Genomic DNA, 17,247 nt, shown 5'->3' on the forward strand with positions numbered 1-17,247 from the left:
GCAGTCTTAGCCCAGCCAGGGTACCCGGAGGCAAATGCGGGGGGCTGAGGTGGGAAGGAGCACAAGCTTGGCAGCCAGGCCTGTGCCACTGAGCACCAGCTGAGCAGGCCCACCTCAGCACCCCGACTGGCACCTCGTGCACCTCCAGCCAAGACCTGCCCAACTCACCCCACAGGCCCGCTGCAGCCCCCTACCACCTCCCCAAAGGGGGCATTGGCCCTGAGTCACTGCAGACGCCCCCAGCCCAAGCCTAGAGCCTGGCGCCGTGCTCTCTGAGTTACCCTTCTCCTCAGCGTCTGAGTCCGAGTCCACCAGGCTCTCCTCACTGCCCGAATCCTCGTCCTCATCCTCACAGCCACTCTCCTCCCGCTCCTCTTCCTCCTGGGAAACAAGCGCAGGGTTAGGGCAGAGATTAGGAGCCTTCGGCCCCTCTCCTATCGTCCCAGGGGCTCAGGCCTCTCTCCATCCGTCAGCCCCAAACGTGGGTGAATTAAAGCGATTGTCTCAGAAACCAGTGCCAGGCAGAGGCAGGAGAGAGGGCGAGGGGCAGGGCTGATCCCGCACCATTCAGGATGTGGGGTGTGCAAAGGGAGGGGGCCATGTCTGAGGAACGCCCCCCACCCTCCCCGCTGAGATGGCAGCTGAATACGAAGGGCCTGATGGGGCAGACGGGACACGGTTCACGGGACAAAGCCCAGCTGCGCAGAAAGCCCTGTGGCTAGTCGCCCTGCCCCAATGTCGCCAGTGTGTCAGATGGCACAGGGCACTGCCAGGGGGCAGAGGGGATGGTCTTGCCCGCCATCCTCTGCCTGTGCCCAGCCCCCACTCCCCACACCTAGGTGGGGCCAAACAGCAGCCAACTGACTGCCCTATGCGGGGGTGGTCATGGACCCTGCCCCTGCCTCCCAGGCGCAGCTGTCCCAAGTGCCAGCGAGGCACAGGGAAGGCTGTTGCCATTCTGGCTAGCAATGGGGCTCCCACCCCCCACTCCACGGGGGAAGCCTCCCTCACCTCCTCGTTCTCGTCCGTCTCCTCCCCGTTCTCCTGCTGCAGCTTTGGCCTCTTCTTAAAGGCCTCCTTCTCCGGGCTGCCAGGAAGAGAAGGGATGAGCCCTGGTGACGGGGGAGAACTAGCACATGGTCCCCTTAGAACACCCCCAACATCCTCCATCTCAGAGCCCTTCATGAACCCAGCCCTCCAGAGAAACAGACCAGGCAGTGTTAACAGATGGGGAGACTGAGGCACAAGGAGGGAAAGGGACTCACCCAAGGTCATGTGGCACATCAGAGGCAGAGCTGAGAAAAGAACCCAGGAGTCCTGATTCTCTGCTGTATGGTTTTGGCTTCCCCTAGGGATGGGGGAGCAGGATGTCTGGACCAGCAGGGCTGATGGGGGCTAGAGGGTGCCAGGGCTGGAAGCCCAGGGAGAAGTAAGCACCCCACTATGGTCCTGCCATAACAACAAAGAGGCAGGCGTGGGCACACCCAGAACAGCCCCCTCCGTCTGCCTGCCCAGCCAGGGAGTTGGCCATCACCTCTTCCTCCGCTGCCTGGTCTCCTTCTTCAGCCGCTCCAGATCCTGCTTGGCCCGCCGAAGAACTTCGGTGGCCTCCGCCTCCATGGAGACCACGGGGCTGCTGAGTGCCCCCAGGCCTGGCCCTGGAGACGAGCCCAGGGAGTAGGGGGGCCTGGAGGAGACCCGTGACAGACTGCGGCGGAGCGACTCGTTCATGGCTTCGCTCTCCAAGAGCTTTGTCCTGGGGACCGGAGGGGCTTTTGGTTATGGAGATCTGCCACCCTGGGCAGATGTCCAAGCACCCCAGGGGAAAAGACACGCCCCCCCCAACCTCTAAGGAGGGGTGACCGGGAGAGTGTGTGTCTGGAACCTAAACTGCCCTTGCTCAGCTCGGACAAGGGGCTCAGGGCTCCGCTCCTAGGAAGGGGTGCTGCAGAAGGGCCACCACTAAACATCCTCATGCCTCTCATGAGAGCAAAGAGTCCCGTCAGATGCCACTTCCCGGATTTAGCGCCTTCACTTGGATGGCAATACAGCCCGGACCACGTCACAAAGGCGTCTCAGCCCAGGGCTTCCCATCAGGCCTGAACGCTAACGGGAGAGGAGCAACCCTGGCCGACAGCCAGGTCTCAACAGCGACGACAACACGGCCATAGCAGCCTAAGGGTTAATCTTCAGCCGCTGGGCTAGACACGGTAGGGCACCTCTGTTTTCTAGCATTACGGACAGGGGTCTGGATCCTCAGTGGGAGGGGGGTAAATCGGCATTGCCCCATGGACCCCAGTGGGGCAATGCTGATTTTACACCAGCTGAGAATCTGGCACAGAATGAGTGAGGGGATTCCTGTCTCTGGGGCTGTCAGTTTCTCTGGCACAAAATCCACATTTATGAACAGCACTAGCTATCAGACTGCGTCTCAACGTACCCCTCGGGGGCATTGAAGTCTGGATCAGCCAAGGCTCCAGAGAAGGCTTGGGAGCAAGGCGGCCGGACAGAACACCCTACAGGATGGGGACATTTCCCTCTCGAATGTGGGGCTTTTATTTATATTTCGGCAGCACCGAGACACGAGATCAGGGCACTGTTGTGCCGGGTGCTGCAAGCACCCGTGAGACAGTCGCTGCCCCAAAGCGCCGACAATCTAAATGGTCACGTCAGGCCAATGGCAAGAGAGGGGGGAAGGGACTTGCCCACGGTCACCCAAGGTCATCGGCAGAGCTGCGATATCAGCCTACTGCTTGAACTCAGTGCCCACGACATCAGTCACCCAGCCGGGAGCGGCGGAGCCAAGGAGGGAATCTGGGCCTCCCAGGTCAGCGTCCCCCTGCTAGCCCGTGCTGCCCCTTTGCAGGTCCTCTCGAGCTGCACGCGATACGCGGCCCCCCGGATGGGCGGAAGGAGAGAACGTGGCTCGCACCCACCTGAGCTCCTCGATCTCCCGGATGTAGTTCTGGATCAGGGCGCCGATGGCCTCGTTGCCGTCACCTGGAGTGACAGAATTAGGATCACGGACTAGATCAGAAACACCTAGGAACCGGGGTGCCACTCAGCCACCCTGAGCTCTGGGGTGGCTGTAATTTTCATGGTACCGGTCTGTATTCCCCACCCCACATACACGTCCTCCAAGGGTGTCCATCCTCACCTGCCTTGGCCAGTATCAAATTGGCCTCCTGGCTCATCAGGTGGGTGACCCGGCTGTTGATGGCATCTATGGCCTCCTGCATGGCCTTCACCCTCATGCGCAAGGTGGCGTTCTCCTTCTGGAGCATGGCGTTCTCGTGGAACAAGTCGCTGTAGCCCTCGGAGCCGTCCTCCCCGATCACACGCTTGCCCTGGGGGGAGAGGAGAAGGGGAGATGCAGAGAGGGCAAAGCCACAGCATCTGTCAGGACTGGCCGAACCCAGCCGGTCATGCACTCAATGTCTCCGCACAGAGGAAGATGGGTAGGGTGATCCTACATCTCCGTTTTGGCTGGGACAAGTCCCTTTTTTAAGGCATGTCCCGGGTAACCCGACTTTTTTTTGGCAAAAGTGGGCATTTGTCTCCAAGAGCAAACGGGACACTCACTTTTGTCAAGAAAGTGGGGTGCAGAGGAACGTGGGGAAGGAAGGGGGGCTCAGGCCGGGCCTGCAGGGTGTTCCGTTTTCCCTTTGGGAAATGTGGTCCCCTTAAAGATGGGTCACAGCAAGGGGAGAAGGGGAAAAGCGGAAAATCAAAAAATGGCAGGCGTGCCCGTGGGGAGGCCGTGCTTGGGGGATGGCAGAAACGGGGAGCAGCTGACATGCTGTAAATGCCTTTTACAGCTAAGGTACTGATCTGAGCCCCTATACATGATGGCAGGATCTGAGCAACTCCCAGTTTCATGCATTTACCCTCATGCACCCCCAGGGGGCAGGGCAGTGCTCTTACCCCCGCTGGGCAGACGGGGATTGAGGCCCTGAGGCTAAGGGAGTTGCCCAAGGTCACACAGTGACTCTGTGGCAGAGCAAGGACTTGAACACAGGGCTCCCAAGTCCCAGGCCAGTGCCACGGCCACTGGGCCATCCTTCCTCTCAGACTGGTGAGATACGTGACTCAGCTCAATAGCAACCCTTGGCTGCCTAAGGGCTGGTGCTCATGGGAAACCAGCCCAGACAAGCTCAGCACGAAGCAGGATGTCTGATATGCCACATGGGACAGCGATGTAAAGCAGGAGGTGCCTTCCCAGCTCCGAAAGATACTCTGAAGCCTTCTCCCTGTTCATAGCATGATGTACAGCCCTTTAACAGCCTACCTCACCATAGCCCCTTGCAGTCTACCCACAAACTACAGCGTCACTGAAACTCAGCCATCTCTGGGGTGGAGCCCAGTGCCACAGCGTATACCACACCCAGGAGGAGTGGTGCTGGCCAAGGCCAGCAGACGTGTAGCTGTACACACACCATGGGGCCAGGTCTGTGCAGGGGAGGCAGGAATACCTTCCCCCCGCCATTCGAGGCTGTGTTGGTGCAGCTGGGATTTGAACCTGTGATGGCGAAGAGTCCAGGTGTTTCTATCATACCCAGGCTTTGTACATGCAAGTAGATCTCCCTCTAGCAGCCAGCCCCAGCAACCGCAAAAGCCTGCCACAAACCCAGTTAGGGGAGTTAGTCCGTTAGCCCAAGTGGCAGGCGCAGAAGGTCCTGGGTTCGATCCGCGCCGGTGACCCGAGTGGGCCGTACATGCGCGAGGCTTCGCCCGCTTAGCCGCCCCTTACCGCCTTGTACTCCATGAGCTCCATCTGGAGGCGGGCGATCTCGGCCCGCAGGGCACTGATCTGTTGGCTGGTTTTGTCCTGGTTCACCACCACCTTGTTCTTGATGTTGCGAGCCCGGTTGGCGTACTTGAGCGTGTTCAAGGTCTCCATGAAGTCCCGGTCAGAGGGGCTGATACAGGCGATCATGATGGTTTGACTGGGGAGGATGGAGAGCCAGCGGGGTCAACCAGAGCAGCCATCAAACAACGCAATGGCTGGGCCACATCAGATCAGCCAATTCCAACCCTGGCACGTGGGGGCCCATTGGCAGCTCCAGCCACAAGCCCCGTTGGCCTTTATTTACTTTATAACCGGGGTGCAATCGGCATCCGGGCCATGCCTTGGGTCCCTTCCACCCTGGGCCGGCACAGGCTGGGAGTGTGGCTAACGCAGCAGCCTGCTTCGTGCTGGCAAAGTGCCGGCCTTCCCTGCTCATTACAAAGTGATATTCAGGGAGTCGCCACCCACGGCAGCCCACGGCAGGGCATCCGGGGCATCGCTGAGGCAGGAAGGATTAGAGCAATCTTGTGCTGGGAAACTCAGCTGCCAAGTCCCGGATCACGAAGGGCTCAGACACATTTTGCAAGAGCTAATTCTGCGAAAGCTGCCTAATTGCGCCTGGGGCTCGGGACTGAGAGAGCCGAGATAATTACATTGGAAAAGTCGCCACGGAGACACCACCGGACCCTTGGCAATGCGCCACCCCAGGAAACGCACACGGCACTTCAGATCCGTCCCTGAGCCCGAGCGGCCCTCCAGTTACTCGGAAATCTCCCACCCCCCGCAGGTGACACACCCAGGGTGCAGACCCCAGACCCAGCAAGGGTACAGCTCTTCCATTCTGGGTCACGCACACCCAGCCGCAGCGGACACCCGCTGGGTGACCCCATACCCTGGCTCAGGGTGCCTGGTACCTGTTCCCCCCAAGGGAGTCCTGGAGGAGCCGGGTCAGTTTGGAGTCTCGGTAGGGTACGTGCACAGCTTTCTTGCTCTGGTCTCCAAGGGCACTTATGACGTTTCCCAGGGCCAGCTGTCAACAAAACAGAAGGGCCTGAGTTCTCGCCCCATGCTGGGGAGGTCCCTTCCCTGCGGAAAACAAAGCTCAGGGTGATCGGAGCCACCTCTTTCCGGGGAGCGGGGGGCTCTGGACCAGATGCACTTGCAGCTATATCAGCCAGACAGTGTGCTGCCCCTCTCCTGCCTCCACGTTATTCCTGAGCCCCCAGATCCAGGAATCTACCCCTACTAGGGACGGCGCTGGGTGCAGCTAGTGACCGAACCAGGACTCGGCGTGACCCCCCGGCAGCCCCTTTATATCCACTGCAGCCCGTCCCAGCCTCCTCCGCCCGCTAAGCGTCTACCAGGCCGCAGTTGATGGAGATGCCCTCCTTGGCTCTCTCGCCCGTGGCTCCCGTCCGCTTCAGCCTCTCCGAACCGGCCAGGTCCACGAAGTGGAACTTGGCGGTGAGGGTCTCGTACTCGCCGGTGGCCTGGGATCCCTCGGGAAGGCCGGTCACCTGGCAAGCAGACATGCCGCAGCGTCAGCGCGTCCCAAGGGGGAACGGGGCATTAACCCCCTGTGCTGATCGCTCCCAACCCGACCCCGCTCCGAGCATCCCGCTGTGCAGCCTCACCAGGTCCGGCCGGGCACAGACTCTCATCTGGCACAGGTGGATGGTGAAGATGGCGTGGGAGCGGGAGCTCTGGACATTCATCTGGGTGCTGGCGGTTGTGCGGGACAGAGCTCCCTGCTTCAGGCACTGGATCAGCTGCAACGGCAAGGAAAGGGTTAAAAGGAAACGTCCACCCCATCCTGCTGGGAGGGGGCACGATGCCAGAGTGGGGAGGGTGCCCTTGGTCAATGGGCTGTAGTCACCCTGGGATGCGGGCAGCCGAGCCCCTGGTGCCCAGGCCCCGCACTGGGAGATCCCTGCCCGGTGACATTGGGGAGCGTCTCCCATGGCCACAGGGAACGAGGGAGCAGGCGCTGCAGGGAGACCGCAGATCAGCCCCGCTCACGAGTTACCAAGAAAGCCAAACCTGAGGCCAGGGCGGAGGCTCACTTAGGGTCCGTGTGCTCAGAGAAGGGATTGGAAATCTGCCCATGCACAGCCATGGTGAGTAATGTAACACTCTACAGATCGAGGCCCCGGTGTGCTAGGTGCTGTACAAACGCAGTGAGAGCCAGCCCCAGCCCCATGGAGCTGACAGAGAAGGGACTTGCAAAGGTTACACAGCAGCAAGTGGCACGGTGGGTAACAACCCAGCTCTCCCAGGGCCCAGCCCAGAGTCCTAAGCACTGGTCCACGCTGACCCCCATGATCTCTGCTGCACACAAAGTGTCTGGGGGCAACAGAGGAGGGATCTGACCTCCAGGTCCTGAGGGTCGTTTCTGCTGTCCCCAGACAGCTGAGAGACGTTCCCACTCACAGACACCGCACAGGGCAGGGGCTTCTCCAGGACCAACCCCCTCCATGCACTTGTGCCAGGAGATACCCGCTTGAGGCAGCAGGAGAGACGCCTCCCGGTGTCACGCGCTCACAGTCCTGCCTTTGGCGCCTGACTCTTCTCCCCTGGGACCAGAGCCTCCTGCAGCGACGCCTGGTTAACTAATGGCTCTTACTGCCTGCTGGATGAGCGATTCCCTCGCCCCAGCGCTAGAGGATGGGGGCTGCGTTCCCACCCCCCCTTCGCCCTAGGATGCTGCTCCCATGGGAGACAGGTACCGCATGCCAACAACACAGGGGGGCATGGGAGGGCTGGGCATGGAGCCCAGACTCCTGCCCTGAGGATGCCAGGGGACCGCTCTCCCTAGGCCCTGCACCACATGGCACAGAGGGGAGGAGCAGGGGGGCCTGGGGAGAAGGGGTGGGGAGTGGATTTAAAAAGCCTCCTTTCTGGGGGCTGGCAAGGAGAGGGTTAACCCTGTCCAAGCTGGGTCCCCTCATGCTGGAAGGGGGGCTGCTGAGTGTGAGGAACAAGAGAGGGCTGGGATCGGCAGGGGACAATTCCCCTTCGGGGGGGGGGGCTAGTAGAGCAGGTTGGGGGAGGGAAAATCCATTCACAGCCCATCCCACCCCACCCCACGTTTGGGACCAGGAAGCACGGTCGTAGGAAAATGCAAAGGGCTCGCATCCTGGTGCGGTGCCCTCATGCCACCCAGGGGCACATCAGCCGGCCATGTGTCAACGCCACACCCTGACCGTGGCTGTCCCAGGCCAGCAGCAGCCAGAGCCTCCCAGGGCTGGCTAGGACAGCCTGCAGGAGAGCTTCCACCCTGGGACTCTGGCGGGCTAGTGCCCGACTCCCCTTGTCGTCACGGGGGCTCTGCCCAGCACAGCACCCGGCCCCTCCATTCCACCCATGCCCGCTCTCCGGCGACCCAGAGCGGCCAACCCACGGCAGCAGCCAGGCCCCAGGCGTCGCCCACCTCGTCCTGGGAGCTGATGAGGCGGGAGGTGACGCCCGTGGTGTAGATGCTACCACTGGCGTCCTCGTGTATTTTGATGTTGGACTTGCGGTGGCGGGAGTCGGGGTCCCGGGCGCTGTCGAACAGGTCCAGGATCTCCTCGTTGTAGAGCTGCGGGGGAGAGAGACACGGGAGCAGGTTACTGGGCGGCACGGGGCCCGCTGCAGAGCCCAGCGCTTGGCTTCACGACTAATCTCCCGCCACTGCGGGGTGAACAGGGGCCGTGCTGCGCTGGAGGAGGGAGTATCCTGGAGAGTCCACGCAGACCACCGCGAAACTCCCGTTGACGTTTGCCAGCGGGTCCCAGCTGGCTACTGGATCTGCTGGCCCCACACAGGCCGCCACATGGACTAAGATACTCTAATGGCACCTGCTGGAACAGCTGGTAGAGCCGCCTGCTCTCTGGGGCTCCCCTGGCCAGTCACACGCCAACCTTCCAGCCGGGAGCTTGCTTCGAGAAAGAACTGAAATCGATTTGGGAAGATCTGGTGGGCATTAGGCTCGGCATGCAGTTCATTGCAACAATCCCAGCTCAGGGGCTAGCGGGAAAGCACCGCTGAGCGGCTCTGAAGCTGAAGGCTGATCTGTTCCACTCTGCCCCTGGAGGAAGTTAGCTCCAGCCCAGTAAAGCCTCCCCCCTAATGAACCTGCCTGGAGAGGGCAGAGGTCCCAGGACACGGCTAGGAACACAGCGGTAACAGCAGCCGCCTGTCACCTTGCATGCTGGAGCTTTAATGGACCCACAAGGTCACCCTCCAACAAGGGCACCTTTTATTCCAGCTGTGCACACTATGGCCCTGAGATGCAGCCACCTCTGGGGTGGAGGGTAGCCATCAGCACACCCCACCAGGGGAAGAGGGGACACTGGGGCAAACCATTTCCCACAGGGTTGCGCTGCCCTGCTGGGTTTGTGAGGAGCGTGGGTGTTCAGCGCTGAGAGGGTAGGCGCTATAGGCCAGCTGAGCCGGGCCCTGCATGCGTCAGGCCCCACATGCGTCGGGCCAAGCAGGCAGCTAACGAAGCCATCTCCTGCTGACTGGCTGCAGCTGCACAGGAGCAGGCAGTGTGGCCTAGTGGCTAGAGAACTGGGCTAGGCCTCCAGAGACCTGGGTCTGGTCTGTTCCCAGCTCTGCCACTGACTTGCTGGGTGAGTGACGTCCCCTCTCGGTGCCTCAGTTTGCCCATCTGTAAAATGGGGATCAAGATACTGATCTTCCTTTGTAAAGCACCTTGAGCTCTCCTGAGGCAAAGCGCTAGGTACCAGCTGGCTCTAGATGATGCGACGGTAAAGCCTGAGCTCTGTCTACACTAGCGCCTTCGCCGTCACTGTGATTCTGCGGATCACCTGGTCCGAGCCAGGCTGGCCACAGCCCGCCAGGGGACTACGAACGGGCGACTCTGAAATAGACCAAAGGGGTTTGTCTGGAGGAAACTCCTGCCTCACGCTGGGACTGGATGCTTCAGAAGCCCAGACATCTGAGTCTCTGAAGCTATGTAACAGGCAAAAATATCCTGACCGGAAAACAGACAGGACACAATAAACTCAGAACTCGGCAGGCAGCCCCCAGCTCCAGCAGTGCCAGGGTCATTAACCCTGGCAGTGCTGGAGTCTCAGCAGCCTCCGGGCTTGGTCAAAGCTTCTCTATAGCCAAGAAGCTAGCATCTGCCAGCCCTGCCGTCGGACAGGACGGCTTCTGGTGCTGAACCTACAGAGCCGGAGCAAGGCCAAGGTGAAGGGTTTTCAGATGTAGCTCCTCTTAGCCTAGGGGGGATGGTTCAGGCCAAGTAAAAGGTCCACAGCGTTGGCCAAGTTTGCACATACTCTCCACATGCCAGTGCAGTGGGGCCAGATCCTCAGCCGGCGTCAATCAGACACAGCTTCATTGAAGTCAGTGGAGTTACCCCAGCCCGTAAACTCTAACAGGGCGTTTCCAAAGGGGATGTCGCTGGGAGGAAAGGGATCGAGCAAAGGGAAACGTAGGCTGAATAGCAGGAGGTTCCCTGACAGTGAGATCTACTGTGGCAACGTACCCGGTGGGAGTCCCAGCACCCTGTGGCATTCACAAGCTGGCCTGGCTCTGCAGAAGATGTTATAGGAGGCAACCCTGCCGCAGCAGGGAGCAAGGGCTAGACGGGATCTCACAGGGTTCACTGCAGCACTTGTGTCTGATCCTATAGCTCATGGCCGGGGCTGGGCAGTCACACAACACTGCGGGCAGAGGGGCACTCTCAGCCGTGCTGTCCTGCTGGAGTACTGAACAAGAAGCAGGGTTAACCACCGCTCGGAATAGCCTCGCCCCGACAAAGGGATTTCAAAGGAGGGGACAATGAGCAGGAAGGGCTCCCGCGTCCTGCTTCCATGCCAGGTCACGGGCGCTCACGGAAGAGCCAAAGCCCTGCCAAGGCTAGAGATCTTTGGGAACACGGTCACGCTTCCCACTTCTTCAGATCTGGGGCAGAAGAGATGAGGAGCGCGTCATGGAAGGGAAGGTTTCCTAAGCTGCAATTTGGGGGTAACTTACCCAGCCAGGTACAGGGGTCTGAAGCCATATGGGTCTCAAATCTTTGCCCAGATGGAGAAAATGGAGCTCAGACTTTCCAGGGGAACTCTGTGCTCTAGTGGTTTGGGCCTGATCATCTGGAGATGTGCAATCCACTTCTGGTTCTGACCCAGGCTCGCCTGATCTTTGGCAAGTCACTATCTGTACCTCCATTGTAAAATGGACCATTGGTATTTATCTAATTCATAGATATTTAGGTCAGAAGGGACCATTACGATCATCTAGTCTGACCTCCTGCACAATGCAGGCCACAGAATTTCACCCACCCACTCCTGCGAAAAACCTCTCACCTATGTCTGAGCTACTCAAGTCCTCAAATCGTGGTTTAAAGACTTCAAGGAGCAGAGAATCCTCCAGCAAGTAACCCGTGCCCCATGCTACAGAGGAAGGCGAAAAATCTCCAGGGCCTCTGCCAATCTGCCCTGGTGGAAAATTCTTTCCTGACCCCAAACATGGCGATCAGCTAGACCCTGAGCATATGGGCAAGATTCACCAGCCAGATACCCAGGAAAGAATTTTCTTTAGTAACTCAGATCCCACCCCATCTAATATCCCATCACAGGCCATTGGGCCTATTTACCATGAATATTTAATTACCAAAACCATGTTATCCCATCATACCATCTCCTCCATAAACTTATCGAGTTTAATCTTAAAGCCAAATAGATCTTTTGCCCCCACTGCTTCCCTTGGAAGGCTATTCCAAAACTTCACTCCTCTGATGGTTAGAAACCTTCGTCTAATTTCAAGTCTAAACTTCCTGGTGGCCAATTTATATCCATTCATCAAGGCGTTGTGAAGCCCAAGAAAATACGCCTCTGAAGGGATAGATATACAAGGATCATTGAGGGCACGGAGTGTCAGCAGTGGGATTAGAACTCAGGACCTCCCTGCTCCCAGTCTTTCAGTCCTTTCTAGGCTAGATACACAGCAGATGCTTTCTCCTCTCCACTTTTCCAACAGAGGGGGCATTTCTATGTTGGAGTGTGACTAGTTTTCAGATCACTTGAGATTTTGCACGTTCTAAAAAAAGCTGAAGTTTCAGGATTCCATGAAATTATGCAAAACTGATTTGGCAAAATAATGTCACAGTGGTTTTCAGTAATTTCACAAAACTCTCTCCCACCCAGCTATACACACTATAATAATCTAGTCACTATACACAAGAATGGCAGAGTCTGGATCAATTATATCACAGCATACATTTCTCTGTCAACATAATCTAAAAGTAAAATGCAAAGCCAACCGTTTAAAGATCTCCTGGCTTTTTCATATGCCTTTGGGACATTACCAAAATAGAAATTTTGTCAGAACAGCGGGGCTAGCTATATACAGCCTTCCTGCATTCGCCCAGAGAAGGCATTCTAAACCCATTCCAGTCCTGAACTGCTGATTGATGCTGCATTTGGCTTTTTCACATTCCACCCCAGAACTAGCTGCATGTGCGGAAGAGCTGAAGTGGTCACAAAGTACACGCAGTCTGCAAGGCACGATGGGATCGTTCTAGATGAAAGGCGCAACAGGAAAGATTTGGATTCAGGCTCTGGGGACTAAGAAACAGGGCAAAGGGGTGGCAAGGGCCAGTATGTTACTTTCAAGGTGATCAATTCAGCTGGTGAGAAAGCCAGAAGCAATAGATGGGGTGGAAGGAGCCATAGACTTCCTGCTTAGCCCCTGAATTGGGGAAGGCTGGGAAAACCTGCATCCTTTGTACAGCTACTGGACTTTGGGCCAAATCCGGATGTCGGCAAGTGGGTGCAGAGTACACTGACTGCAGTCGAGCCACCCTCCAGCTCCCAGACAGAGGGACCACAGATAACCAGCACCACGGCCTCCCCGAGAAGCCAGCACATAAGCGGTCAGCTCTGTTTTATGTAGGGCCCATCACACATGCCCCCCTGCTGCAGTGTGTGAGCAGCTGTGGTTTGCGGTCGCTGGGGCGGACACCCCTGCCCATGCCCTGTTCCAGGGTGTGGGAATGGCAGCTCCGAGCGCTCCCCAGCCCCAGCTTGTCCCCTGCTCGCTCACACGCACCTCCAGGAACTGGGCGCTGACTTTGAACTCCGGCACGGCTGCGCCACGCTCCTGCGCCGCCCGCTTGCGCTGCTCGATGCCGCTGAAGAGGTGGGAGATGGCCCGCGGGATAATCCCATGCTCCTCCTCCGAGATGTTTGTGTCAAAGCCAGTGCCCATGGTGTACGTCTTCCCAGCTCCGGTCTGAAAGGGCACAGGACGGGTGTGTTTAGACAGCCCCACGGCGCATCAGTCTAAGAGCAGCCCCCTGCAGCTCCAGCCCTGGGCCGCCAAACCCAACCTGTAGCCACCCCTCCCTGACTGTTCCCCAACAGCTCTGCTGATGCCCCAAAATCCCAACCCGCAGCCCCCCCCCAACATTCCAGCCCTGGGCCTCTGCCCCTGCACCCCACCAATGAGCCTCAACTCCGACCTGCAGGTCCAGCCCACTACCCTCCGGCATGGCTTCGCCGGCGCAGCACTCAGTGCCCAGCCAGATAGCCCACAACAGCTAACACCCGAGCCTGGCGTCAGTGCAATGGCCCAGGTTTACCACCGAGGCCCAGGATGGGGACAGCCGGTACCTGGCCATACGCTAGCACGGTGGCATTGTAGCCTTCGAAGCAGCCCTCTATGAGTTTGCTGACGCAGGTGGTGTAGATCCGCTCCTGCCACGTGTCCAGGTCGAAGACAAAGTCGTAGGTGAAGGCCTTGTCCTTTCCCAGTATCACCTGGGGCTCCCCGGGGGTCACCGAAGTGCAGATATGGCATCCCTCAATCTTCTCCTTTGACAGCTGGGGACGGATCCTGCCAGTGGGAGAAGACAGGCAACTGAGGACACAGCAATCTTACCTCTCTCAGAGCACCCTGCATCCCTGCAGCAAGGGGGATCACCCTACTCAACAGTGAAATGCAGCCACCTCTGGGCTGCAACATGGCAGCAGCTGCTTAACCATACAAAGTAACAGTCTGGAACAGGAATACCACACCCAGGTGAAACTGCAGGATGCAGGCTTTAGAAAGGCAGCTGGAATTTGGCCAGGATGACCCCTCCCGACTCTTGTGACTAATGCAATGAGATATTAGAGACCACACAAAGGGTAGGGACCGTGGTGTTGACTGTCACCTCAATATTGCTGGTTCAAATCCCCCCCCCCCCCCGTCAGTACTTACTGACAGCAATTCCCATGTGATGGCTGCTTGGCCCATAGCAAGCGAGATTGGTGGGGCCCAGTGATCACTGCCACCAACCTGACAGTCTATCCCTTAATCATTCTTGTGGCTCTTCTCTGAACCCTCTTCAATTTATCAACATCCTTCTGCAATTGTGGGCACCCAAACTGGATGCAGTATTCCAGTAGTGGTCACATCCATGCCAAATACAGAGGTAAAATAATTTCTCTATTCCTATTCAAGGTTCCCTGTTTATGCATTAGCTCTTCTGGCCGCAGCATTACACTGGGAGCTTGTGTTCAGCTGATTATCCACCACAACACCCAAATCTTTTTCAGAGTCACTGCTTCCCAGGATAGAGTCCTCCTTTCTATAAGTATGGCCTAAATTTTTTGTTCCTAGATGTATACATTTAGCTGTATTAAAACACATATTGTTTGTTTGGCCCCAGTTTATCAAGAGATCCGGATCACTTGGTATCAGTGACCTGTCCTCTTCATTATTTACCAATCCCCCAATTTTGGGGTCATCTGAAAACTTTATCAGTGATGATTTTACATTTTCTTCTTGGTCATTGATAAAAATGTTAGCTAGTGAAGGGCCAAGAACCAATCCCTGCAGGATCCCACTGGAAACAGACCTGCTGAAGGACTATTCCATGTTTACAGTTACATTTTGAGACCTATCAGTTAGCCAGTTTTTAATCCATTTAATGTGTGGCACACTAAAAAAACGAAATATAAAATTAATCAAAGTATAGTGTGATATCAAGTCAAACACCTTACAGAAGTTTAAGTATATTACATCAATGTTATTACCTTTATCAACCAAACCTGTAATTGTATAAAATATATCTATATCAGGTTAGTTGGACAGGATCTATTTTCCATAAACCCATGTTGATTTGCATTACTTATATTTTCCTCCTTTAATTCTTTATTAATCAAGTCCCATATCAGCCGCTCCATTATCTTGCTCAGGATCGATGTCAGACTGACAGACCTATAATTACCAGGTCATCCCATTTTCCCTTATTAAAAATTGGCACATTAGCTGTCTTCCAGTCTTCTGGAACTTCCCCAGTGCTTCAAGACTTATTGAAAATCAACATTAACAGTCCAGTGAGTGCCTCAGTCAGCTCTTTTAAAACTCTTGGATGCAAGTTATCTGGTCTGGCTAATTTAAAAATGTTTAACTTTAGTAGCTTCTCTAACATCTTCCAGAGATACAAGGGTAATGGAAAGTGTTATCACCATATGATAAGACTGAATCATTCGTTTTTTGCCCGCAAATACCACTTCTACATCTGACCATTTCTGCATTATTATTAATAATTCTACCATTTCCAGCTACTAACTAAAGGGCCAATACTATTGTCCAGATTCTTTTGGTTCCAAATATATTTTTTTAAAACTCCTTATTGTCCTTACTCTGCTGGCCATCAATTTCTCCCTGTGTTTCTTAGCTTCCCTGATCAATTTTCTACAATTCTTAACTTCTGATTTATATTCATTACTATCTGGTTACCCTTTCTTCCATTCTTAAAATTTTGTATAGCTTCCTTCACTTCCCCTCTAAACCTGGGTGGTTTTTTAAACAGTGCGGCCTTCTTCCTGAATTGTGGCTTTTTGGACATCTAGTAAGGAGTTCTTAAATAATTCCCAATTATCATTCACATTTTTCTGTTTAAATTCTCTCCCCCAGCAGCTTTGGCTCATACTTGTTTTCAGCTTTGTGAAATTGGACCTATTAAAGCACCAAGTATCTATATCACTGGTGTGCACTTTATTCTGATTGCACATTATAAATGTGATCAAGTCATGATACTTGTTCCTAGGCTACCATTACATTTTAGTTCTGTGAGCAGTTGCTCTTTACCTGTAAGAACAAAGTCCAATATAGAATTCCCCTGGGTTGGCTGCACCACCTTTTGAGTTAGGAAATTGGCATCTATAATAATATTTAGAAATTCAGAGGATGTTTGAGTACTGGCAGCAGGAGACCTCCAGCAGATGTCACTCCAATTGAAGTCTCCCATCATCACACAGGGTTCTTTCCCCCTACACGTCATAGATCGGTACATAAGGAGCTGGTCATCCAATTCCCTAGTGTGATTTGGGGCTCTGTAGCAGACACCAACTAAGTCCCCACCTTGTGCTTTATCTGTTAGCACATTGATCTGTGAGCATTCAAGATCATTTTCTTCCAAGTTATCAGTGACTCGGAAACAGGTGATGCCATTTTGGACCTAGAGTGCCCCTCCCCCACCCCTTTTGCCCATTCAGTCCTTCCGAAATAGATTAGAACCATTGCTTTTAACGTTCCAATTGTGCAAATCATCCCACCGGGTTTCAGGAATACCAAGTAGACCAAATTAATGCTCATAGATAAGCAATTTACCCAGCTGTAAGTGACTGCACAAGCCAGAAGGAACTGGGGGAATTGGGCCCTTTCTGAAGGGACTATATTTAGTGCTGGAGATGAACTTACTCTATGAGAACTTCGGCTCTTTTTGAAAGACACTTTGCTTATAGAATTAGAGAGAGGTGACTCACCGGGATGCCTGACACTAGCAAACTGGAGTTACACTTATGAAAACCATTTAAGAGCAGATTATTCTCAAGCCTCTGGAGAATCCCAGAGGATCATTCCCACAAAAGCATCACGCAAGCTGATTGAGAAAGCAGATTCCCAGCCCCACTCCCCCAAGTAAATCAATCAGTCCAAAAAGGAAATTGTTCATTTTTGTCAACTATTTTCTTTGAAATTATAAGAAGGACTTGTGGCACCTTAGAGACTAACCAATTTGTTTGAGCATAAGCTTTCGTGAGCTACAGCTCACTTCATCGGATGCATAAAGTGGAAAATACAGTGAGGAGATTTATATACACACAGACCATGAAAAAATACACATTGTAAGGAGAGTGATCACTTAAGAGAAATTATGTTGCTTTTTTGACCAAAACCCAGACATGTGAAAAAATGTCACTTTTAGTAAAAAAACAAAAACAAAAAAAAAGGGATTTTCTGTCAGAAAAAAACATGATGGAAATATCCCCCAAGCAGCTCTCCCTGCTAGAGCAGGAAGCTGCAAAGGGGGACACATTAGTGAGGACTTGGGCCTTGTGTTTTCAACCTCCGGAGCAGTTCACACCAGTAGCCCCAGTGCGTAGTTTGTCGCATCAGAGGTGCCGGGGCTCAGCTCAGGCAAGTCCTGGCACAAATTAAACACTGAGTAGCCC

General features: G+C 55.1%; 1 protein-coding gene across 5 annotated transcripts in view; it reads right to left on the reverse strand.

The window, feature by feature from the left end:
- The window catches only part of KIF21B (kinesin family member 21B), a 91,784-nt gene that overhangs the window by 36,233 nt on the left and 38,304 nt on the right, over positions 1-17,247 (reverse strand). For 4 of the 5 annotated variants that reach the window (XR_012635990.1, XR_012635989.1, XM_074936253.1 and 1 more), the window contains exons 2-13: positions 13,417-13,639; positions 12,854-13,036; positions 8,220-8,369; positions 6,424-6,558; positions 6,151-6,306; positions 5,704-5,819; positions 4,751-4,946; positions 3,158-3,347; positions 2,937-3,000; positions 1,535-1,756; positions 1,012-1,087; positions 282-381 (exon numbers count right to left, since the gene is read on the reverse strand). Coding sequence is in view for 2 of the 5 variants with exons in the window: in XM_074936253.1 (XP_074792354.1) it covers positions 282-381; positions 1,012-1,087; positions 1,535-1,756; positions 2,937-3,000; positions 3,158-3,347; positions 4,751-4,946; positions 5,704-5,819; positions 6,151-6,306; positions 6,424-6,558; positions 8,220-8,369; positions 12,854-13,036; positions 13,417-13,639 (1,811 nt within the window). In the remaining 3 variants the exon portion in view is untranslated. The remainder of the gene's footprint in view (positions 1-281; positions 382-1,011; positions 1,088-1,534; positions 1,757-2,936; positions 3,001-3,157; positions 3,348-4,750; positions 4,947-5,703; positions 5,820-6,150; positions 6,307-6,423; positions 6,559-8,219; positions 8,370-12,853; positions 13,037-13,416; positions 13,640-17,247) is intronic. The other variant, XR_012635991.1, reaches the window with a different exon arrangement.

The sequence above is a fragment of the Natator depressus genome, chromosome 21 (assembly GCF_965152275.1).
Source record: "Natator depressus isolate rNatDep1 chromosome 21, rNatDep2.hap1, whole genome shotgun sequence".
NCBI classification, from domain to species: domain Eukaryota; kingdom Metazoa; phylum Chordata; order Testudines; family Cheloniidae; genus Natator; species Natator depressus.